Source organism: Archocentrus centrarchus, chromosome 7, assembly GCF_007364275.1.
Source record: "Archocentrus centrarchus isolate MPI-CPG fArcCen1 chromosome 7, fArcCen1, whole genome shotgun sequence".
In the NCBI taxonomy this organism is placed as follows: domain Eukaryota; kingdom Metazoa; phylum Chordata; class Actinopteri; order Cichliformes; family Cichlidae; genus Archocentrus; species Archocentrus centrarchus.
The window spans coordinates 37,773,575-37,800,111 of record NC_044352.1 but is presented as its reverse complement, the minus strand read 5'-3'; the positions used below and the strand labels follow the sequence as shown (position 1 = coordinate 37,800,111).

The following is a 26,537-nucleotide window of genomic DNA, read 5'->3' as shown; positions in this document are numbered from 1 at the left end:
AATAAACAACCAAAACCTCAGTTAAACCAGCACATTCACCCAAAAACAAGTTCTGTACGCCCCATAAAGGTGGATAGCCAATCCCGTCTTGTTGCTCTTGTAGGGAAGCAGTGTATGGTTGAATGTTATATACAAAACTGCAGAACTCAAGCGTTATGGGATACAGGCTCCCAAGTGTGTATTGTTGATGAAAAGTGGAAACAGAGACATTTACCACATGAAAAATTAAAAGACATCTCTGAGTTACTTGATGCACCTGATGACTTGAAAATCACAGCTGCCAATGGACAGAACATGCCTTATAAGGGTTTCATTGAAGTCAATTTTAGTTTGGCTGCTGAGGGAGCCAACTCTAAAGAACTTGTTATTCCCATGTTAGTGATGAAAGGTGGAAACCTTCCACAGCCCATTATAGGCTTTAATGTCATTGAACAAATAGTGAAGACCAATACTGTAGAGCAAATGGATACCGCAAGAACAGAGCAGCTGCATGAGTCATTGAGAGTGGCTTTCCCATGCCTTGGAGAGAAAAATGTCACTACCTTCGTTGATCTGGTGACTGCTGACCGATCACATGACTATGTGGTGAGAACGTCAAAAGAGAAAATCCTTGTACCCAAACACACCTCTGTGCAGATTGACTGTAGGGTGCAGACCAAGCCACTGAATAAAGACACTACCCTTCTCTTTGAGCCTGACATAAATCCTCAGTGGGCTGAAGGGCTTGAGTTTTGTGAGACTTTGATAACACTCAGAAAGGGTGTTCCTCCTTACATTGCTCTCGATGTGCAAAATCCCACTGATCATGACATTGAGTTATCAGGAAAAACTGTTGTGGGCACCTTACAGCAAGTCCAAGCTGTGTATCCAGCTACAATTTTAGAGAAACCAAATCAGTGTCCCCCAGTGTTAGTCAATCACGTAGCTGCAGAGAGTGGGCGGGTTCCTGACACTCCATGGGATCCACCAATTGATCTGAGCCATCTGAGTGAACCTGAAAGAGTGGTGGTACAAGGGATGCTCCGTGATGAATGCGCTTCCTTTTCTAAATCAGATGATGACATTGGGCGTATCGAAAAGCTGAAACTGAAAATATCACTCAAGGATTTGGATCCTGTGGCACGCACTTACCTGTCAGTACCGAAGCCACTATATAAGGAGATGAAAGAATACCTGCACAACCTTATTGCACAAGGATGGGTAGAGAAGTCCAACTCATCTTATGCCTCACCAGTTGTCTGTGTGAGAAAAAAAGATGGTAGCTTACGTCTTTGTATAGACTACCGAGAACTCAACAAAAAGACTCACCCTGACAGACAGCCAATTCCTCGAGTGCAGGACATCCTCGACAGTCTTGGTGGCAACTCGTGGTTCTCCTTGTTAGACCAGGGAAAGGCCTACCATCAGGGCTTTATGGATGAAGAGAGCAGGCCTTTGACTGCATTTGTGACACCATGGGGCCTGTACGAATGGATAAGAATCCCATTCGGACTAATGAATGCACCTGCAGCTTTCCAACGCTGCATGGAAGAGTGTCTGGAAGAGGTGCGAGACAACATCTGTGTACCATACCTGGATGACACTCTAGTGTACAGTCACTCATTTGAGGATCATGTCAGTCATGTTAGGAAAGTGCTCCAACTGCTGAGGAATTATGGAGTCAAGCTAAAACCCAGTAAGTGCGAATTATTTAAACCTGAGGTTCGCTACCTGGGAAGGATTGTTTCAGCAGAAGGTAGCAAAATCGACCCAAGTGACACCATAGTAGTAAGAGCTTTGAAAGATAAGGCGCCAAGCAATGTGGGAGAGCTGCGGACTGTCATGGGTTTGTTAAGCTACTATAGACAGTATATACAGGACTTCTCCCGTATTGCAGGGCCCCTTTATGACTTACTGAAAGGCACAGCAGAAGACAATAATGTGCCGCAAAACAGGACAAACACAAGACAGTCTACAAGAAGGAGCAAAGCTGTGCCATCCCATAAGCCAATTGTGTGGACTGAAAAACACCAGTGCATATTGGAACGTCTAATAGATTGTTTGGTTGAACCACCAATCCTCGGGTTCCCAGACTTCTCTAAACCATTCATCCTCCACACCGATGCCTCAAACCAGGGCCTCGGGGCAGTTCTTTATCAGCAACAGGATGATAAGCTCCGTGTAATAGCTTATGGTTCCCGAACATTGACTGCAGCTGAACGGAATTATCACCTACATTCAGGAAAATTGGAATTCCTTGCACTAAAGTGGGCAGTCACAGAGAAATTCAGAGACTATCTCTATTATGCGCCTACGTTCACAGTGTTCACTGACAACAATCCTCTCACCTACATTCTGTCAAGTGCCAAGCTCAATGCAACAGGATGTAGATGGGTGGCAGAGCTCGCAGACTTCCATTTCACCATCCGATATCGTCCAGGGAGAGAGAATGTGGATGCTGATAGCCTGTCAAGAATAAATGTTAAAATAGAGGAAATGATCAAACACTGCACAGAGGAAGTGGGATCAGATTGTGTGGCAACAATAACCCAAGCTGTTGAGACACAAGAATCTAACTTAGCAAATGTCTGTGCAATGCTTTCCCCTCTCCAGTGTACAGCAGTCAGTGAAGAGACACACAAACCATTCCCAGTGGCAGAGATTAGGCAAGCACAGCAGGATGATGAAAACATTAGCCCAATAATGCAGTGCAAAATAAGGAATGAAAGGCCATCAAGACAACAATTCAATGCATTAAGCACCCACAGTAAGTGCCTACTGCGTGAATGGGAAAAACTTCATATTGATAACAATGGCATTCTTTGCAGGAAGACAACAAACAAGACACAGCTTGTACTACCTGAGAAGTATAAAACCACTGTACTGAGAGAATTGCATGATGAAATGGGTCATCAAGGCACTGATCGAACAACATCGTTGGTCAGGGATAGATTCTTTTGGCCTTACATGCAAAAAGACATTGAACATTATGTGACAAAGACCTGTACTTGCCTGAAACAAAAACCACCATGTAGAGAAACGAGGGCCCCTCTCACAAGTATTGTTACCACACAGCCATTTGAACTGGTGTCAATAGATTTTCTTCACTTGGACAAATGTAAAGGTGGATACGAGTATATCTTGGTAATCGTTGATCACTTTACTCGTTTTGCACAGGCTTATGCCACCACCTCTAAGTCTGCCAAAACAGTGGCTGATCGTATATTTAACGATTATGCCTTGAAGTTTGGACTGCCAGCACGGATACACCATGATCAGGGTGGCGAATTTGAGAACCAACTCTTTTCCCAGTTGAAAAAGAACTGTGGCATAGTAGGATCCCGAACGACACCTTATCACCCACAAGGAAATGGGCAGGTTGAACGCTTCAACCGAACACTATTACAAATGTTAAAGACACTTACTGATCAGCAGAAAACAAGCTGGAAAGAATCCCTGAACAAGTTGATCTATGCATATAACTGCACGCGATGTGAGGTAACTGGTTTTTCCCCTTTCTACCTTCTGTTCGGAAGGTCCCCAAGGTTACCTATTGATCTCCTGTTCGGTCTCACCACTGGGACAGGGAAAACAGACCACCGAGCATACATGGAGAAATGGAAACAAGAAATGCAGGAGGCACATGAAATAGTACGAGAGAACGCAAAGAAGGCAGCAGAGAGAAGTAAAAAACATTATGATGGGAAAGTAAGAAGCTCTGTGCTATGTCCTGGCGATCGAGTCCTTGTTCGAAATCTGACACCTAGGGGAGGAACTGGAAAGCTTCGTAATCACTGGGAACAGGATATTCATGTTGTGATCCGTCAGGTTGCAGAAGGCCTCCCGGTGTATGAAGTCAAGCCTGAGCAAGGAAGAGGAAGGTCAAGAACCATGCATCGCAACTTGTTGCTGCCGTGTGATTACTTACCTCTGGAAACTCAGACAAAAGCACCACCAAAGCAAGAGAAAAGAAGGGTGAAGGAGACAGAGACAGAAAATGCAGATCAGAAAGAGGAAGATGAAGAAGAGGAATGGGTGTACTGTTACAAACCAGTAATACACTCTCAAATGCCCCATGCAGACGGAGTGATTGAGCGTGCAGACACACAACAGGACAGTGGTCAGGAGAAACAAAATTTGAGTGATGATGAATTGATTGAAGGAAGGCTCATAGCAAACACAGATGAGCCTGAAACACAGCAGGAAAATGTGCCACAGGAAGAGAACTATCAGGACAGGGATGAGAGCTTAGTTGAAAAAGCAGTGGATGAAATTCCAGCATTCCAACATCCAGAGCCACCTGGAGGAGAAAAAGAACAGACAGATGGTGCACCAAGGAGGGAAAGACGAGCCCCTAAAGTCTTCACCTATGATCAACTTGGGACTCCAACATGCTATAGTACAGCATATGGAAATGAAAGGCTCTACCAACATCAGCCCATACAATATCAACACATTCGACCAGTGACACTGTGGACCAATCCATTCCAGACCTACCAACCTATAATTATGCAAGGATACTAGACACAGATTCAGTGCCGAAAATGATGAATGAAGAGAACAGATCACTAAATTTGGGTGATTAATTGGCGGTACCCTCCCACCGATCACGTGGTTGAGCCAACTAGGATATAATGACTTAAGAACCCTTGGTTTATGAGTGCTGTGATGTCGGGACGACATCTAACTTTGTAGGGGAGAGTGTGATAGGTTGATTTTATTATTCTATTGATTATTAATCAAAGTTCATAATTGAGGTAAATATCTCCATGGGAATTGTTAAGAATATAACCTATCATTCTTCCATCGGTGATCTACTTGTTGAGCCTTTTTGTTAATGTGTGGGATATGTGATCGTTTAGTCATACCTTGCACTGCAGGAGGGGGGCACTCCGGCCGCGGTGCTTCATTCTCAATGAAGCTGCTGAAGGAGAAGCATCGCGTTCGAGTGTATTTATTGATTTCCTTTCCCCTTCTCAGGTATGTGATGAGTGTTTGTGCTCCTAAGCTGTGGAGATATGTGCCGAGTCTTGTTTGACTCTCTGTAGACTGACTCACTACCTGTTCAAGACGTTTTGAAGTGTTATTTCTTTTGCATTTCTTGTAGCATACTGTTGGCTAGCTAGCTGAGCTAAGTGCTCTATGCTGCCGCTAGCATAGTGCACTGCGCCGCCAGAATGTGTGCATACGGTGATGGCGATGCATGTGTGTGTTAGTTCTGTTTGTACTGAACAACTATTGTAGAGAGAATAGGAATAAGGAAAAATGTCTGTTGATGTGTGTATATAAGTGTTATTTTCAATACTTTGGAGTTTGATGATTTAAATTTGTGTTTAATAATTTGCTTGGGTATTTATGTCATATTTGGGTTCACCTGCAAGGGAGGACGGGGAAATTATACTGTACCTTGGTTGAAATCATTATTTACCTGTGAAGACAGATGAAGGAAGATCATTTTGTGATATTGTCCTAGAACTGACTGATGTGTACTTTTGTTATAGTGTTTCATATTAATGTTTTGTATCTATGTGTATACTTCAAAATAATTATATATTCTCAATGAAGCTGCTGAAGGAGAAGCATCGGGTTCGAGTGTATTTATTGATTTCCTTTCCCCTTCTCAGGTGTAACACAAGCTCGTTAGCACAGTGTCTCAGTGTGGCAGGTGAGACACCATCTGGACCTGGAGCTTTGCGAGCTTTGACACTCCTGAACTGCTTTAGCACCTGGTCCTCCTGAATACAAAAGACTGTGGGGGTGGGGGAGGAGGGGGACTCTGGGGTGGGAGTCCTTGATGATGTGGGCTTCTCTGAGGTGTGGGGAGTGGGGGAGGTTGGGGGGTGAATATTTGTGTTGGCTGTATTGTAGTTGGGACTGGTGGAGGTGTGAAGGCTGCTGAACTGACCATCAAAACGACAATAGAACTCGTTCAGTCTATTTGCAGTTTGTAGGTCGTCTGTGGAGTGGGGGGTTTTAGGCTTGTAGTTGGTAATCTGCCTAAAACCTTTCCATACAGAGGCCGCGTCGTTCTCTGAGATCTGCTGCTGTATATTCTCAGAGTGATGTGATCTAGCAGTGGCCACTTCCTTGCTAAACCTGTACTTGGCCTCTTTGTAGCAGTCTTTGTCCCCACTTTTAAAAGCCTCCCTCTTCTCTATCCACAGCTGCTTCAGTTTGGGAGTAAACCAGGGTTTGTCACTGTTATAACACACCCTGGTGCGTGATGGCACAATGCTGTCCTCGCAGAAGTGGATATACGAGGTTACAGTGTCCGTGTAGTCATCCAGACTGTCACAGGCAGCCCTCATTGAGTCCCAGTCTGTAGTTTCGAAGCATGTGCGGAGCTCCTCCACAGCCTCACGGGTCCACTGCTTTGTTGTCCTCACCACAGGTTTTGAGAGCTTCAGCCTCTGTCTGTACGCGGGGATCAGGTGGATCATGTCGTGGTCAGACAGGCCGAGTGCAGCGCGGGGCACTGCGTGATAAGCCCCGCTTATCGTGCTGTAGCAGTGGTCTAGTGTCTTCTCCTCTCTGGTCGGACATGTGATATATTGTTTATATTTGGGAAGTTCCTGTCTCAGGCTGGCTTTATTAAAGTCCCCAAGTACGATGATAAGAGAGTCCGGGTATGTCCGCTCCATGCACAGAATCTGCTCTGTGAGCGCGCACTGGGCCTCGTGCACGTCCGCGTCCGGCGGGATGTAAACAGCAGCCAGTATGAATGAAGCGAACTCCCGCGGAGAGTAGAACGGTTTACAGTGAATGAAAAGATATTCCAGTGAGGGAGAGCAGTGCTTAGCAATCTCTGTCACATCCGTACACCAGCCACTGTTTATGTAGAAGCAGACTCCTCCACCTGTAGCCTTGCCGGAAAGCGCAGCTTGCCGGTCTGCACGGAGGAGATGAAATCCCTCCAACTGGAGCGCGCAGTCCGGTATCTCCTCACACAGCCATGACTCCGTGAAGCATAACACACAGGATTTGGAAAAGTCTCTATTCATGCTCCTCATCAGTATCAGTTCGTCCATTTTGTTCCTAAGTGAACGCACGTTGGAGAGGAAAATCCCAGGTAAGGCTGTGCGTAATCCACGTCTCCTTAGCCTCACAAGGACGCCAGCGCGCTTCCCTCTCTTTCGGCGTCTCACTTTCTGGGCCAGAGTGTGTAATAAATCCGCCGCAGATGCGACAAAAACAGGAAATAAATCCGAAGGTGTTGTGGACCTAATGTTGAAAAGCTCTTCTCTGGTGTAAGAATACCCAGAAGAGTGTCCAGACACAGAAATAACGCACAAAAACAAACAAAACAGAGCGCACCGAAGTACCAGGGCATCCATTCGCGGCGCCATCTTGGCGCATAAAATGAAAGTAACCACATTAAGTTTAAATTACTCAAGTCCCTTTTGTACAGTTTACTTAAGTCTTTTGAGTAAATCATACAGAAACCTGTTACTTAACACCTACTTAAAAAAGTTACGTGGAACCACTTGACACAACATTTTTAAGTAAGTCCATTATATTTTTTTTTTTTTGAGTGCACCGCAAACCAACATGCAGGAGGCACAGCGTTCACTCGCCCATCAAATAAATGTAGAGCAGATAAAGTGGCACTCCTTAGTTATTGTACTTGGTGACTGTAACAGAGGAAACCTCAGCCTGGAAGTGCCCAAATATAGACAGTTTATTAAGTGCCTTGGAAAAACGCCCTGGAATTGTCCCTTTCAGTCTTGGTGCTACAAGTTTAATACAATACACGAGTATTTTGTAACAAAAGTAACAAAAGCAAAAGAAAACAAACTGTGTTTCATTATGACCTCATCAATCTGCATGCTGAGAGTTCCATAGAATGATAATGTATGAAAGGAAAGAACATTCTAAAGATCACAGGACTTTTCTCATTAGAAAGCTGACACTTCCAAAGCAGAAGTCATTTCACTGTCTTTCTATTGTGAGTGCACAGCCAAAGTCAGAGCTCGAAGTTTGGATTTCCAAACGTCTTCTATTGCCTTAAACCTATGATGAAATAAAATACAGAATATATCAATAAAAATATATATAATTACATTGCAATCTGAACAAATACATTATAAATTAAATACAAATAATAAAGTAATTAAATAGAAAGGTAATGTCAGATATCATGACTAATAATACTAGGAAGAAACAGGACCAAGTTATTGAGACCAAATAAATTTGTTCACATTTTAGCAGAGGTGGCAAAAGTACAGACATTCTGTACTTAATTAGAAGTACAAATACTTAAAAATAAAAACACTGGTAAAAGTTGAAGTACTGGTTCAACTTCTTTACTCAAGTAAAAGTGAAAAAGTACAGGCTCTGAATTGTACTCAAAGTAAGAAAGTAAAAGGAGCTATTTCTACCAGCTTTTTTCTGTGTAAAGCTATCTGGACCTGCTATCTTGATATAATAAGATGAAATAATATTACATGAGAATAGAAACATTATTCCAATCTAAATTTGAATCAGCTTGAATGTGTCATGTAGGACACAAGCTGTGAAAGGGAATTTAAAAACAACTCTATTTTCTGTTGCCTACATAGCAGAGGGTCACTGCGCCTCCACACCGAAACACAAAAATGAGGATACTCAGGGGTTCCAGTGGGATTCAGAAGGTGGGGGAACCCTAAGATCAGTTGTAGTGGCTCCACATGGGGAGAAAAATCACAACTTTGTCTTGTGAGCGCCAGTAAATTTTCTTGGTGTGCAGGCTGTGATCAGCTGAGCTGTGTTGCTGCCTGAAGTTTACACTCCTCTCTGCACTGCACAGCATACACTATGTTGCTTAGCCTGCGTTTGGGGGTTTTGTCCTTGGGACCAGTTTGAGTCTTAAAGTGTGTCTGGGATGTCATGCTTGGAGCAAATTCTCCTGCATTTCTCTGACAAAGCTGCTACGTAAGAGATAATGTTAGTTGGTGTCTGCCTTTCTTTCCTGTGCATCTCCTCTGATTTGACGAAGGCCCAATTGGAATAACCACATGTGTTTTGAGGACGCCACTGTTCACATTTTGTACTGAGAACAAAGATGTTTTGAAAGAGGCCATCTATGTCCACTGTGAACGGCCAGCATTGAACAGAGGTGGTGGCTCGTGATAGCAGCTGTCAGCTTCCTAAAATACAGCCTAGAGATCCCTTCCAGGTGCCTCAAACCCCACTCACACCTATTGAGGTCACCTGAAGTGACAAGGTCTCACAAATCTCACAGTGCTTTCACAGGAAACCCTTTGTGCTAATGACCCACAAAAGTCCAGAAAGTACTATGACCTGGATGACTGAGTAGCTACACAGACAATGGGTCAACAACCACCTCCAAAGGGGACAACCCCCACTAGGGTTTAAATAAAGTCCAGTCACCTTTTATGAAGTTCTTGAGAACAGCAGGAACGACACTTTGCCCGTCAACAGTGAGCAGCAGGTGGAAGCTATCAGGTTATCAAAAAGCATCCAATTTGAACAAATTATGCTGTATATGCATATGGTCAATACGGCTCCTATGAACATGGCTGCAACCATCTTTACTCGACACACTCACCCACAGGTAAGTGCTTGCAAACGTCAATACCCATGAAAAAAAGAGCCAAATTTGAAATATTTTAAACTGATAATCAGAATGTTCCTATTTGATTGACTGTCATTTAATATTTCAAGATAAAACAGTCAGATGATCTCTTTCTTTAGAGACTGCATTGTGTCTGGGCTCATATTACAGTAGACCTGGCCTACACAAAGATCATTAACACTTTCACACTCAATCAAACCGTCTGAGAAATATTCTTGCTGTTCCCGATTATCAGAAATCATTCAAATCAATAACTTCATTGGTGTTTTCAATCTTTTAGTCCTATTTGAAAGCTTGAGGTTCAGATCAGTAGTTCAGACTAAGACATCAAAATATACTGTGGACCAAAATCTGTACATGTTTTGTTAAGCTGTAATCTTTACAGGGATTCTGCTGTAGAAACATGCACAGGTAGAGTCGAAGGCTGCAGTGCTGCAAGGCTGGCTGCTCGTCACTGCCTCTGTTACCTGTTGAAGATGAGGCTCTGGCTGCTGGGCTGGGGGTCAGCATGTGCTCAGCTTCATCAGCACTCTGGGTTCTTGGCTGACTCTGTGTTAGCATGTTGTCTGTGCAGATACATGCAAAGAGCTGAAGTTGTGTTAGCAGTGTAACACACCTGTTTCTGTCCTGGAGGCAGTTTTCAGTTTACATCCAGCTTTTGTCCTTTTGCGGAATAAAAAAAAGTATTGTCCATATACTCTTCTCATGAAAAGCTGTAGACGGCTCCACCGTTTTCATCCTCCTGCACAGGAGCTCAAGTCAGCTGATTGTAGCAGGAAGAAAAAAGCATGTAGTTTTATTTTTATTTTCCCTTTTTGCCTGCCCGATGTGCAGATAACTGGAGGACCCAAGCATTAACATAATTGCAACTGTAATGTCATTAGTCAATTTAGCACAGTAATGAGTTATGTTATTTTGTTACTGAAAAATGTCATGTAATTACATTGATGCATTCCTTTGGAACACATTACAACCAACACTGCTGGTGAGGGTCACCATTCCACCGCAAACCAACATGCAGGAGGCACAGCGTTCACTCGCCCATCAAATAAATGTGGAGCAGATAAAGTGGCACTCCTTAGTTATTGTACTTGGTGACTGTAACAGAGGAAACCTCAGCCTGGAAGTGCCCAAATATAGACAGTTTATTAAGTGCCTGACCAGACAAGACAATATTCTAGTTCCCTGTTAGACTACAGTAAGCAATGCTATCACGTGGTCCCTGTGACGTGCTTGATAACGAGATGTCAATCCAAATATGAGACCTGAAATGATCCTAATATGTTGCAAACTGACCACAAAGAGAGGCAACCTGGCTGTACACATAATCAAGGCTACAAAAAAAGATGTAAAAAAAAAAAAAAAGAGCCTTTGACATATTTAAGCTTGTGTCATATTGAATTCAATTCAGTTTTATTTATATAGCGCCAAATCACAGTCGCGTCAAGGTGCTTTTGAATTGTTGGTAAAGACCCTACAATAGAGAAAGAGAGAAAATCCAACAGTCCAAACGACCCCCTATGAGCAGCACTTGGTGACAGTGGGAAGGAAAAACTCCCTTTAAACAGGAAGAAACCTCCAGCAGAACCAGGCTCAGGGAGGGGCAGTCATCTGCCGCGACGGGTTGGGCTGAGGTGAGAGAAAAAAGACATGCTGTGGAAGAGAGCCAGAGATTAAAAATAATTTATGATTAAATGCAGAGTGGAGTATAAACAAAGTATATAAGGTCAATGAAAAGAAACAGTGCATTACAAGAACCCCCCCAGCAGCCTAGGCCTATAGCAGCATAACTAATGTTGTGTTTTTATACATATCCTGGATGTCTGGCAAAAAGAATGGCTAACACACACACACACAGAGAGAGAGAGAGAACCATTTACACTCACATTCACACCTATGGGCAATTTAGGATCACAATACCTAAATACTGCTTGACTATATTTATTCTTTTGCTGAATTTCTTTGTATTGTGGCAACATTTTTTGTAATAGGAAAAAGCCCTGGAATTGTCCCTTTCAGTCTTGGTGCTACAACTTTAATACAATACACGAGTATTTTGTAACAAAAGTAACAAAAGCAAAAGAAAACAAACTGTGTTTCATTATGACCTCATCAATCTGCATGCTGAGAGTTCCATAGAATGATAATGTATGAAAGGAAAGAACATTCTAAAGATCACAGGACTTTTCTCATTAGAAAGCTGACACTTCCAAAGCAGAAGTCATTTCACTGTCTTTCTATTGTGAGTGCACAGCCAAAGTCAGAGCTCGAAGTTTGGATTTCCAAACGTCTTCTATTGCCTTAAACCTATGATGAAATAAAATACAGAATATATCAATAAAAATATATATAATTACATTGCAATCTGAACAAATACATTATAAATTAAATACAAATAATAAATAATTAAATAGAAAGGTAATGTCAGATATCATGACTAATAATACTAGGAAGAAACAGGACCAAGTTATTGAGACCAAATAAATTTGTTCACATTTTAGCAGAGGTGGCAAAAGTACAGACATTCTGTACTTAATTAGAAGTACAAATACTTAAAAAAAAAAAAAAAAACACTCTGGTAAAAGTTGAAGTACTGGTTCAACTTCTTTACTCAAGTAAAAGTGAAAAAGTACAGACTCTGAATTGTACTCAAAGTGACGAGGGACGATACAAAAAACGTGCTGAGCCAGCAGCGGGTCTCGAGCCGGCAGGGCGTGCCTGTAAGCCACGGGCCGGCGAGGGCCATTTGCGAGGGCTTAAAACTACGCTGTTTAACAGATCCAGGCGACCGAGGGCCGGCCGCACGCCCTCCCGGCCGCAGTTGCGGCTTCGCCGCTGTCGATTTACACGCCAGATCGCGCCGCTGTTCACAGGCCCGCTTCGGGCGCTAGGGCCGGAGGGAGCGTGGGGAGAGGCAGCCAAAACGCCAGCCCCTGCAGCACACTTTATCCTCCGCGATAACCGCACCATCACTCAAACACCAGCTGCATTCAATCTGTCACTTTCAGCACCAATAAAAATCTCACTGTAATCTCTCTCCGCAGTTCAACAATATTGAGCAACAGATCATCAGAGTTTATTGGAGCCCCGCAAAGTCATAATACGCTGCATTACTTCCAAGATGGCGCCACGAATGGATGCCCTGGTACTTCGGTGCGCTCTGTTTTGTTTGTTTTTGTGCGTTATTTCTGTGTCTGGACACTCTTCTGGGTATTCTTACACCAGAGAAGAGCTTTTCAACATTAGGTCCACAACACCTTCGGATTTATTTCCTGTTTTTGTCGCATCTGCGGCGGATTTATTACACACTCTGGCCCAGAAAGTGAGACGCCGAAAGAGAGGGAAGCGCGCTGGCGTCCTTGTGAGGCTAAGGAGACGTGGATTACGCACAGCCTTACCTGGGATTTTCCTCTCCAACGTGCGTTCACTTAGGAACAAAGTGGACGAACTGACACTGATGAGGAGCATGAATAGAGACTTTTCCAAATCCTGTGTGTTATGCTTCACGGAGTCATGGCTGTGTGAGGAGATACCGGACTGCGCGCTCCAGTTGGAGGGATTTCATCTCCTCCGTGCAGACCGGCAAGCTGCGCTTTCCGGCAAGGCTACAGGTGGAGGAGTCTGCTTCTACATAAACAGTGGCTGGTGTACGGATGTGACAGAGATTGCTAAGCACTGCTCTCCCTCACTGGAATATCTTTTCATTCACTGTAAACCGTTCTACTCTCCGCGGGAGTTCGCTTCATTCATACTGGCTGCTGTTTACATCCCGCCGGACGCGGACGTGCACGAGGCCCAGTGCGCGCTCACAGAGCAGATTCTGTGCATGGAGCGGACATACCCGGACTCTCTTATCATCGTACTTGGGGACTTTAATAAAGCCAGCCTGAGACAGGAACTTCCCAAATATAAACAATATATCACATGTCCGACCAGAGAGGAGAAGACACTAGACCACTGCTACAGCACGATAAGCGGGGCTTATCACGCAGTGCCCCGCGCTGCACTCGGCCTCTCTGACCACGACATGATCCACCTGATCCCCACGTACAGACAGAGGCTGAAGCTCTCAAAACCTGTGGTGAGGACAACAAAGCAGTGGACCCGTGAGGCTGTGGAGGAGCTCCGCACATGCTTCGAAACTACAGACTGGGACTCAATGAGGGCTGCCTGTGACAGTCTGGATGACTACACGGACACTGTAACCTCGTATATCCACTTCTGCGAGGACAGCATTGTGCCATCACGCACCAGGGTGTGTTATAACAGTGACAAACCCTGGTTTACTCCCAAACTGAAGCAGCTGTGGATAGAGAAGAGGGAGGCTTTTAAAAGTGGGGACAAAGACTGCTACAAAGAGGCCAAGTACAGGTTTAGCAAGGAAGTGGCCACTGCTAGATCACATCACTCTGAGAATATACAGCAGCAGATCTCAGAGAACGACGCGGCCTCTGTATGGAAAGGTTTTAGGCAGATTACCAACTACAAGCCTAAAACCCCCCACTCCACAGACGACCTACAAACTGCAAATAGACTGAACGAGTTCTATTGTCGTTTTGATGGTCAGTTCAGCAGCCTTCACACCTCCACCAGTCCCAACTACAATACAGCCAACACAAATATTCACCCCCCAACCTCCCCCACTCCCCACACCTCAGAGAAGCCCACATCATCAAGGACTCCCACCCCAGAGTCCCCCTCCTCCCCCACCCCCACAGTCTTTTGTATTCAGGAGGACCAGGTGCTAAAGCAGTTCAGGAGTGTCAAAGCTCGCAAAGCTCCAGGTCCAGATGGTGTCTCACCTGCCACACTGAGACACTGTGCTAACGAGCTTGCCCCATTGTTCACGAACATCTTCAACTCCTCACTGGAGGCTTGCCACGTGCCTGTCTGCTTTAAAACCGCTACCATTGTTCCTGTCCCCAAGAAGCCAAGGATCACTGGACTAAATGACTACAGACCTGTGGCACTGACCTCTGTGGTCATGAAGTCATTTGAGCGTCTGGTGCTGTCCCACCTCAAGTCCCTCACAGCCCCCCTTCTGGACCCCCTGCAGTTTGCCTACAGAGCCAACAGGTCTGTGGACGACGCCATCAACCTGACTCTGCACTTCATCCTACAGCATCTGGACTCCCAGGGAACCTACGCCAGGATCCTGTTTGTGGACTTCAGCTCTGCCTTCAACACCATCATCCCTGATCTCCTCCAAGACAAGCTGTCCCAGATGAACGTGCCAGATCCCATCTGCAGGTGGATCATTGACTTCCTGATGAACAGGAAGCAGCACGTGAGGCTGGGGAAGAATGTCTCGGACTCCCGGACCATCAGCACTGGCACTCCTCAGGGCTGTGTCCTCTCTCCTCTGCTCTTCTCCCTGTATACCAACTGCTGCACCTCTGACCACCAGTCTGTCAAGCTTATTAAGTTTGCAGACGACATGACTCTCATCGGACTCATCTCAGACGGGGACGAGTCGGCCTACAGGATGGAGGTCAAACGTCTGGTGTCCTGGTGCAGCCACAATAACCTGGTACTGAACGCCCAGAAGACAGTGGAGATTATAGTGGACTTTAGGAAGCACACAGCCCCTCTACCCTCCATCATCCTGACTGACACCCCCATCACCACAGTGGACTCTTCTCGCTTCCTGGGAACTACCATCACCCAGGACCTCAAGTGGGAGCCCACCATCACCTCTGTCATCAAAAAGGCCCAGCAGAGGATGTACTTCCTGCGGCAGTTGAAGAAATTCAACTTGCCAGCAAGGACCATGGTGCAGTTCTATACTGCCATCATTGAGTCCATCCTTACCTCCTCCATCACTGTGTGGTACGCTGGAGCCACCACTAGGGACAAACAGAGACTACAGCGCGTTGTGCACTCTGCTGAGAAGGTGATTGGCTGTAACCTCCCATCTCTCCAGGACCTGTACACCTCCAGGACACTGGGGCGTGCAGGTCGGATCACAGCCGACCACTCTCACCCTGGGCACAGACTTTTTGACCCTCTCCCCTCAGGCAGGAGGCTACGGTCCATACGGACCAGAACCTCCCGCCATAAGAACAGTTTCTTCCCCTCTGCTGTTGGACTCATGAACAATTACCCTAAGACTGTTACCACCACCCTCCACAAACGCTGATGACCCTATGTCTATGCACCTGTCTGACTGCACTGATGTACATATTAGTGGAATATAGTTTACATTCTTTTATCTTTTAATTAGTCTCTGCACTGTATATTTTGTAATTTTGTAATATTGTGCTATAGTTATAGCTCTAATATCTCTGTATATTTGCAATTTGTATACTTGTATATTGTCTTATAGTTTTTATACTTATTTGTTTTTTTCTGTAAGCACGAAGTACCGCAGCAATTTCCTAATGCTGTGAACCTGTTCACCCATATGGCAATAAAAACCTTCTGATTCTGATTCTGATTCTGATTAAAGCAATAATGCTGTTACCTACAAAGCTTCACGGATTACATCAGTTTCTGCGTGGAAAACACTGTGCCCATCAGGAGAGTAAGGTGTTTTTCAAACAATAAACCCTGGATCAACTCTGAAAAATCAGGGATGGAAAAAAAAACACCTACAGAAAGAAGATGGAGGACCAGCTACAGCAGAGCAACATCAGTGGGGTTTGGAGGAGTTTGAACTCAATTTCAGGACACAAACCAAGCCCTAGGGTCGTGGGAGACTTGGGGGGGGGACAACCTGAACCAGTTCTTTAACAGGTTTGATGCGCTCTACAGGAAGGTTCAGAGCAGACTCTACCTGCTGAGAAGGCTGAGGTCTTTTGGAGTGCAGGGGGTGCTCCTGAAGACCTTTTATGACACTGTAGTAGCATCAGCCATTTTCCATGCAGCAGTATGTTGGAGCAGCAGCTTATCTACAGGTGAGAGGAAGCGGATAGACAAGCTCATCAGGAAAGCCAGCTCTGTCCTAGGATGTCCTCTCGACTCAGTGCAGGTGGTGGGAGACAGAAGGACTCTGACCAAAATAACATCACTGATGGACAAGGTCTCCCACCCCATGCAGGAAGCTGTTGCTGAGCTGGAGAGCTCCTTCAGTGACAGACTGCTGCATCCTAAATGCACAGAGGAGCCTTATCATCGACCCTTCACAGCAAAATCAGAAGTGTTAGATTTCAAGTGTTGTTGTTGTCTGTTAAAAATACAGTGTTAATTCAACACTTGTTTAGTCTAGTCAACGATATAAGTGTTAGTTTCCCAAAAGAGTTGGTGTCATTCCAGGGAGTTAAATTTAAGTAACTCTATCTGGTGTTAAGTTTAAAATCAACACCTGACAGAGTTGCTCCCAGAATTTCAACGTATCTGTGACGTGCTTGTTCGAGAGCGGGGACAGCAGCAGTCTCATGCAGTCTGGAGCTTACATCGTGACAAGGTAAGTTTTTGCATGATATTTTTTATGGCTGCATTCATTTTCCCTTTGCGCAAGTTTATTGATTAATACATAGTTTGCTTAACGTAAGTATATGCGTTTGGATATCACGGTATATATGTACAACTGCAATTTTTTGTGAGAGGTTAAAGCTAGACAAACTGGTGTAGCATGAGGTGTCGGGTTAGCTGAACATTAAAACTTAGAAAATCTGAAGGCCATCTGAGTTAACATATTTAGCTGTGGTGTCGTTTTCTTGACGGTCTTGGCTTTAATATGGCATAATGTATCGAGGGGGTAGAGTGCCTGTGCTGGACCCGGGGCTTGAGCTCCTGCTTGTCGATGGACAGGTGCTAAAATCAGAAAAGCTATAAGAGGCCGGTGGTATGTTGCTGCTGGAAGAATAGCTGGAGAGAGAAAAAACACACCGGGCCGCCACACCAAGTCCTGCGCTAAACCCGGAGCTTTTAATCGGCAGGAGTAGTTTATTTATTTATCATTTTCTAAGTTTTGGGCTAAATTAAAAAAAAAGTTTTAACTTTAGCTTGTTAGCGGAGCTGGCAACAGGGTCGCATTCCCTCCCGCCATCACCTGCTGCCATGGGTAATAAAGGTCTGAAATGCTGGTGAGTTTTTATAACTTTACTCAATGCTGCAGCTCTCCATGCATATAAAAAAATAACGTCACTGTCATGTTTATACCTTCAAGTGATGTTATATTGTCAAACTCTTTATTTATGGGTGTTGGTGCTGTTAGTCGTCATGACGGCATTCCTGACCTCGCGCCATTACCCATAATTCGTAGCGGAATCCAGTAGTTTACTTCCGCTTGCACTGTTGTTTACATTGCAGGGTTACACACTTGCTGTTCATTTAAACATTTTTACAATGCAGTTTCTTTTACATGGCGTAATGGCATTGCAAGGATGTTTTTAAAAAGCAGCGAGGACAATTCAGTAACAGTGCCTCACTTGTACGCCTTGAATCTTGCACCTGTTTAAGTATGAAAATACTAAAACTAATTAAAACTAAGCATTAAACCAAAAATAAAAACTAATAAAAACGATCAAAACCACTCTGAAAACTAATTAAAACTAACTGAATTGGAGAACAAAAAGTAAAAACTAACTAAAACCTAACTATAATGTAAAATCCAAAACTATTATAACCTTGGTGCTGGCTCCCATTATTTAGGTGGGGACTGGTTGGCATGACTTGTGCATATGAGAATCAAAGAAGCATTTCCGCAGTCGATTTCATGCGAGTAAAGCAAAGCAAAAATGTTTCTGTCTCTACACATTCACGGTGAATATACTGTAAATAATGGCACATTTGGTTGCCTTTTCTTTTTTTCTTCATTAGTACATCATGTTGGTGAAGGTGAGATTTGGAGAAACGCAGAAGTATGTCAAAGTAGCTGAGACTGAAGATGGTTATGATGACTTCAGCACATTTCTTCAGAAAGGTTGGCATCAGTTTTCATGTAGTACAGAATGTTTGTGTAAATGGACTATTTGCTATAAAACCGTGCTATAAAAAGTTTTTCCATTGCTCTAAATATAATATTTTTATCAGTCATTGTGAAGCTAGGTCTTCCTCTTGAGACTGAGCTACACTTGACAGATGAATCAGGGACAGAAGTTGATGCAGATGTGTTTGAGGATCTTTTGCAAGCAGGGAACCTTACTGTTAGGGTGACAACTGAGAAGTCAACAGGTGAGGCTCAGCCTTGTTGAGGAAGGAGTAGATCATGAATTTAGAAAAATAAAGTATTTAGAACAAATTTTATCCATTTGCTGTATACATTTTTTTTCCACTGTTTCCAGTTGTGCTTCAACATGATTTATCATCTACTTCGCTGGAGTCAACCATGTCAGACAATTCATCTGTGTCAGTTTCTGGAGACTCCTTGCTAGCATCTTCTGACTCATCTGATGCCACAGTGATTGTTCACACAAATGGAGGGACGAGAACACATGCTGAACAGGAAGCAGCAAAAGAGGTGTGCAGCTGTAACAAATGATGTAAAACATCAGGCACAAAGAATTTTGCTGTTAAACTGTGGGTTGTTTGTTGAATTTGATGTTGATAAAGATTGATGAAATTTCTGACTATGTGATGCTTAATCTTGGAGATGGTGAGAAATGCTCTCCAGGTTAAACCAGGTGGACAGGTTATTAAACTGCGATCACTGACGGATGGCACAAGAAGACGTTTGGTAAACCTCCTTGTGGCCAACATGGTTGAAATTCATGGGTAAGACATCAATATTCATATTTATACTTTAAAAATGTTTAAAAGAGCACATTCAGTTTAGGACATTGCATATCAGTAAAGCAATTTCTTTAATATATCCTATAATGGAAATAAACATCAAATGGCTAAAGCATGACATAAAAACTGACAATTTGAGAGAGACTAAAACTCATTGAAGCAAATAACAGTAGAATTTGTCCCCTTTAAACCCTGATAGAATTGTTGTAGTTATGTCATGTTTATCTTTCAGGATGATCCCACCAGTCTCTGTGAGAACTAAATATGCTTTGGGCATCATCTCTCTATTTCCCAGCCTCAAAGATCCATATTCAGACAATGGATATGTAAGTTTTTAAATGAAAGTCTTTTATGTCAGTTTATGCAGTAGTAATATATTCTGAATTTGCTCTACAATTTTGTATTTTTACTATCACAGGAACACTTCTATGACCAACAGAGTGGATCTGGCTACTTGGCTTGGAGAATAAAAACTGTTCAGCGCAACTCGGCAGCTCAGTCCCGGAGATCCTCCACCAGCACAGCCTATCAAGATAGTCCAAAGAGAAAGAGAGAGGTTTCCTGCACCGATAAGCAGCTGCTTGGTGAGGAGTGTCGTGAAGCGATATCCTTTTTGAAACATTCAACTGATGAATCGGCAGTCAAAGAGAAGATGAGGGCCACATTTCAGTATCGTCAAACACTGGTTCAAGATCAACAGTGCTCTTCAACAGTCTTGGATGTCTTCCCACGATTCCTTAACATCACTGGCTTGGTAAGACAAACAACTTATTATTAATATTATTATTATTAAGTGAATCATCACTCAAAGTATACACTTTCAACATGAAATAGTATAAAGATGCACATTCTTCTGTAGATTGACCAGGACTTCACCATGATGTTTGGAGAGGAGGTGTCGGGCAGATTTTTGGCAAAATGGCCTACTTTTTTCAAACCTAGGATCCTGACAGAGTGCAGAAAACTGACTTCTAATGAGCACATTGAAGAGCTCTTGTATTCGCAGCACGACACAGGTGGGTCTGGTTAGTTTGGCTCACTCTTTAAAATATCAGTTATGTATCATTTGAATGTGTCTTTTACCTGTGTTTCCCCTAGGCTGGGACAGTGACCTGTCAAGCATTCTACTGTTGCTTCACTTGCTTCCACCTACCTCCAAAGGCCACAAGAAGAGTGCCAAAATCAGCTCATGTCAAGCTGTGGACCATGTTGTGAGATATCTGCAGGTATGCAAATCATACTGTATTTATGTGGTTATTCTGATGATCCTACTTCTTGTGTTGAAGCACTTTCTTATTGGCTTTGTTAGCTATTTGAATGTAGCTGTTCTATATTTCATGGATTTCTATCATTCCTCTTCTATACATTTTGTCAAAGATGGGAGCCAGTGTCGAAACCTTCCTTGCTGGTGTGGAACCGGGACAGCCCTTCCTCCTGTGTGTTGGTGAAAACAAGAGCAGCATCCAAAGATACTACATCATCATTGATCACAAGGCCGTCCCTTGCAAGGCACAGACCTCCTTGGCAGCTTTCGATGAGCTCTTCAAGGCACACTTCATCTTCAGCGTCAACTACCATGAATCCCTCTATAACTTCTATACGTTCATCCAAACCACAGTTTTTAACATTGATGTGGGACATGCCAAGGAAAGTCCCAGAGTCAGGGAACTAAGAGCAAGATTTTTGCACGACACTTGAGGTGATAAATATCCTTGGATGCAAATATGTTTCTTTGTTATGTCTGTAAAGCACACCACAAAAGTTCTGCATTGCTTTGTCAGCATTTAAGACTCCACCATGGTCTATATCCTGGAAAGACGTTACGTTTAAAATGTGGACAGTTGGGATGTTGTTTATCATTTTGCACATATTCAGGTTTTAAAAAGCATCTTGTTCATTTCCATAGAGATGCTGCTTTGACTTATACTGCTGACAATGTGGACACTCTGAATGAAGTTGGTGAGCCCTCAACTTCACAGGCAGTCAGTACAAACTCTCCTGTAACTACTCAGCCCTCTACTGACAACAATCATATGTTAAATATGTGTTCCTCTGTTGTTGCACAGTTGCAAGCATGTGGTGTTGCTGAGAGCACAGTCCAAGCAATGGTGGGTTCTATGGAGGAACTTGTTAATGACATTCATAGGGATGTAAGAGAGGCAGTTCTTGGCTGCACTTCAGAAATTCAAGGCACAGATTTGGAAAAGAAAATTGAAAAATGTTTTGATCAACTAAAAAATCCCTTTTCAACCTTAAATACTTGAGTCAAAAGACAGAAGTTCTTTGAGGAAAAGTGGGAAATTGTTGAACCTGTTGAGTATGTTCTTGGGGTGCGGTTTGATGTTCGCAGAGATCAAACAACAGGACTTTACAGTCAGGTCCCTGTAACAGATAAATTTGTGTATACGCCCATTCTAGGAACTCTTAAGTCTCTGTTCAGGAATGCTGAATTATGTGAAAGTTTTTTGAAAGCCAATCTTCACGAAGAAGGCATTTATAAAGACATATGTGATGGTTCATACTTCAAAAGTAACATTTTGTTTTCCCAGAAAAAACATGTTCTACAGATTCAACTCTATTTTGATGAGTTTGAGACAGCAAACCCTTTAGGTTCAAAGAAAGGAATTCACAAACTTGGTTGTATTTACTTTATTTTGAGAAACCTTCCCCCAAAATATAATTCTGTGTTGATGAATATACATGTTGTGACTCGTTTTCACTCACAAGACCTGAAAACTTATGGCTTTGATGACATCCTAAAGCCTCTTGTTGACGATCTTAAAATTCTTGAAACTCAAGGAATTGAGGTGCCTTTCTCAGACTCACCATTGCTTGGTTCTGTTATACAAGTAACAGGTGACAACCTTGGTTTACACGGACTGTTTGGTTTTGTTGAGTCCTTCAGTGCTACGTATTTCTGTAGATTTTGTTTGACAAGTAAGGATGAGTCACAGTCTGTCTTTACTGAAGATGACCCTGGTATGATTTTTCGTACAAAACAAATCCATGTAGAACATTGTGCAGCTCTACAAGAAAATCCTATGTTGGATTCAACATTTGGTGTCAAAAAGACATGCTTACTCAATACATTGCATTTTTTCCACACCTCTGACAACTATGCAGTTGACATAATGCACGATTTACTTGAAGGTGTAGTACAGTACGAACTCAAACTTGTCTTTCAGTACCTTGTCAACCAGAAGTATCTTTCTTTGGAATCGTTGTCACAGAGGATTCAAAGTTTCAACTATGGTTATATTGAGAGAAAAAATAGGCCAAGTGGGTTGAAAATGGATGAGGTTAGCAAGGATCTTGGACTAAATGCAATTCAGTCTTGGTGTCTTGTGAGAAATGCTCCTCTTATTTTTGGTGATGTATTGGAAAGAAATAACTGTTACTGGAATCTGCTGCTCCTCTTGATACAGATTGTGAATATTGTGTTTTCACCCATTGTAACTAATGGTATGACTTACTATTTGAAGCACTTAATTAAGGACCACCACAAGCTATTTAGATCTTTGTTTCCACAGAAAAGATTGCTTCCAAAGCATCATTTTATGCTACATTATCCACGTTGTATTAGAAAAATAGGTCCACTCCTTCATGTATGGTGCATGAGATTTGAGGCCAAACATAATTTTTTTAAAAGATCAGTGAAAAATTTCAAAAATATCACAAAAGCATTGGTTAAGCAACACCAGAGACAGCTAGCTTACCACTGGGAGAATTTTGATTTTCAGAGATTCGAGTGTGGTCCAGTGAAGACAAAAATTATTAATAGCTTGGACGGAGGTGAGGTTTTAAGTTCTGCTTTTAATGTAAGCACATACTGTGAAGTGTCAACCACTAATTGGGTGAAAAACTTTGGAACCGAATATCAGATTGGTATGTTTGTTTGTACTGGAACAAAAACAGAAATTCCTATTTTCAGAAAAGTCACCAACATCATTGTACATGATGAGCAAGCTTTCATTTTGTCTTGCAGAGTGGACACTCTTTATTTTGATGATCATTTCAATGCATACTGTATCAGTGAGAGAGCAGATTCATTTTCTGTGTTTCCAGTTAAGGACTTGGTTTATTACAGACCCTATGACAAGCAGTTTTCTAATGAAATGTGTGAAAAAACATACACTGTGCCACACTGCCATATTCTATGAGTTCTGTTGTAGCTATTGCAAAGCCAGTGTTTTATGTGGTGTGCTTGTTTAAAATACAGGTGGATTCAAACTGCAACTTGTGTGGTTTTCTTTGTAAATTCAAGTGGCATCTTTTGTTTTTGGAAGTGAATTTGGGATTATTAATTGACTACCAGTAGTATTTTGAAAATCCAGATTTTGATTTAACACTTTCCATTGAGTTGATATATTTTAAACCTTATTCAGTGTTAAATTAACAGATATATGGTGTTAACTTTTGACACTACACACTGGTGTTAGGTAAATTCAACACTGATGTGTGTTAGATTTCAACTATTGAGAGTGTTGTTTTAACTCTATCACGGTGTTAACTGTTTAACACTTTCAAAAGTGTTATTTTAACTCGATCTAGAGTGGACCAATATAGACACTTTGAAAGTGTTGAATTCAACTCCCTAGGAGTTGAATTAACACTTCTAAATTTGCTGTGTTCCTTCCAGCAGCTGTAAGACTGTATAACCATCACTGCTCCCAACAAAAACCACAATAACCTACACATTGTAGGATAATATATAATATATTGTAAATAGTCCGGCCTGTAGGATAATATATAATATATTGTAAATAGTCCGGCCTGTTAAGGCTCAACACACAGGCACATCATGTACATTGTATATAACATTATTATTATTGGTATTATTATTATTATTAAGGTTAATCTTGTTGTTGTTTTTATATATATATATATATATATATATATATATATATATATATATATATAAAAACAACAACAAGATTATATATATATATATATATATATATATATATATATATATATATATATATATATATATATATTTTTTTTTTTTTTTTTTTTTTTTTTTTTTTTAATTGGGGATTTTCTTTTTATTTGTAATTAAATAAAAGTAAAAAGCCACAGGACTCTTTTTGTGAGACATTACAGCGTGTATTTTTTTATTTTTATGTTTCATTCAACTATGACCGAAACGTTTTGCTGTGGACCACATTGGAAATCTTTACTTAATTTTATTTGTATATGTTTAATTCTGTCTAAAAAAAACTTTCACAAAGAAGACAGCACCAGGACATCGTCAGTGAGCCTACTAAGAACTTTGATTACCACCATGAATGTGAGCGACAATAGGTCAGACAGAAAGGTCAGTAAGCCTGAACTTTCGCCCCTCCTCCCTTCCTCTCTCCCCCTCCCCCTCTCTCCTCCTACCTCCTCCTCCTCCTCCTCCTCTCCTAAACATCAGATTAGCCTCAGTTAGGGTTTTTGTTTTTGTAAATTAAAAAAAAAAAATAAATAAATAAATAAAATAAAAGCAAAGCAAATAAAAAAAAGTAAAAAGAAGAAAACCAAATGAAAAATATAAGCAAAATAAATAAATAAATAAAAGTAAATGAAAAAAACTAAAAAAATGAAAGCAAATGAAATTGTAAATTAAAAAATAAAATTGAAAATTAAAAATAAAATGTAAAAAATAAAATTAAAAAATAAATAAAAGTAAATGAAAAAACAAAAAAAAAATGATGGCAAATAAAATTGTAAATTAAAAAAAATAAAATTTAGTTCCACTGACCTGTAACAGAAAATAGACCTGTAATAGAAATAAGCACTAAAAACCCCCTCCCTCCTCCTCCTCCTCCTCCTCCTCCCTATGTTGAGCCTCTTTGAGATCCCACCCACCCTCTGTGTATTACAGTTTATTACAGTATTACAAAAGAAAAACAATAATTTAGCCCTCAGGGCCCCACCTATGCCCCCTATTCAGGGCCTCTCTTTTGCGGTACCACCTCTGTTTGCTTTACGTAAGATGCAGAAAAAGTAACGGTCACTGGACTTCTTTAGCTTGTTGGACACATCTGTTTTTGTAAGATAAGTACCCCCCACCCCCACCCCTCTTCCAATCAATCAGTTTCGTAAATGGTCCGTACTTTTACCTTGAGCACATCAGAGCCTGTCTCGTTTATGAAAAAAAACAACTGAACCTACTAAATGCTGACAACCGTGTAAAACAAGTGATTGGCAACTTTAGTTAAGGTAAGTTACGTTTATTTCCACTTTGTATAGTTCTAGCCTCATAACTCAAAAAAATATATAGGTTATTATAGATCACAGACCTGGCTTAGAAAGAAGAATGATAAAATCTATCATTTGGGTGTGAAAGCTAACTGTCAAACACACAAACCTATAAATAACCTCAGTGTAAATATGTTGTTAGTTTGTTCCTCTAAATGTGACTCTTGGACTGTCGCTAGGATTTTTGTAAAGACATGGTTTATACAGGTATATCAAACTCTGTTTTTAGGTTGTAGGGCATTTAAAAAATACTTTTTAATTTTATTTATTTATTTTTTTTACCTTTTTGTTAGATGACACGCTCATAAGCTCCATTTCAGATACAGATGTCGGTAAGTTTTTTTTTTTTCCTCACGGCATGACTTGATGAATAAGAGGGTCATTGAACCTTTCTTTTTCTTTAGATGCTGGACTGATTGAGGAGGTGGATATTGGTATGCTTTTTTTTTTGTTGGTATTTTTGTTTTTCAGACAAAAAACCAAAATGCTTTAAAAATAAGAAACTTTTTAAACCATTTCAGACATATTTGAGTTAGACCGCTATCTTCACAATCAGAGACCTTTGTCCCCTCAGTAACAGGACTGGGCTCAGCTTCTAAGGGCAGCAAGCTAATGGAAAGCCAAAGATAGAATCTCCGTGGTGCAACCTCAATAGGAAAACATCTCACAGTTGACAGAAGTGACAACCCTGCCCCAATTCTGTCACATAAGTATTAAAGATAGGTGAGAATGTTTACTATGTTTGTTTTATTAATTTTTAAAAATCTGTCTTTCAGGAGGTAAAGGTGTTATTGGAGCACGCATACAATACGTAGAAGGAGGCGGAGAAATGAGAGGAGGTGCAGGCACCTATACATTAGGGTTCTTTTGTAAAACATTTACACCTGTGTTAGAATTATTAACCTTAATAAAACATTTACAGTTATGTCAGAGTTATTGTTTTTTTTTTTCCGGATTTTATTTAACAATAAAATGTCTAATAATGATTATTTTAGAGATTTAAATGCAGCTTTAGCCTTGTTAGAGGGTGAAAATAGAGAGAACGCTAGTCAATCCAATCCTGAAA

The 26,537-nt window shown here is 41.7% G+C and overlaps 1 protein-coding gene across 1 annotated transcript; it reads left to right on the top strand.

Moving 5' to 3' along the window:
* The first annotated feature begins 19,140 nt into the window (after positions 1 to 19,140).
* On the top strand, positions 19,141 to 21,075 carry LOC115783614 (uncharacterized). The gene is made up of 6 exons (XM_030734525.1): positions 19,141 to 19,210; positions 19,461 to 19,554; positions 19,647 to 19,982; positions 20,088 to 20,244; positions 20,327 to 20,454; positions 20,606 to 21,075. The coding sequence occupies exons 1-6, from the start codon at positions 19,194 to 19,196 to the stop codon at positions 20,924 to 20,926; spliced, it is 1,053 nt and encodes a 350-aa protein (XP_030590385.1). The 5' UTR covers positions 19,141 to 19,193; the 3' UTR covers positions 20,927 to 21,075.
* The last annotated feature ends 5,462 nt before the right edge of the window (positions 21,076 to 26,537 follow it).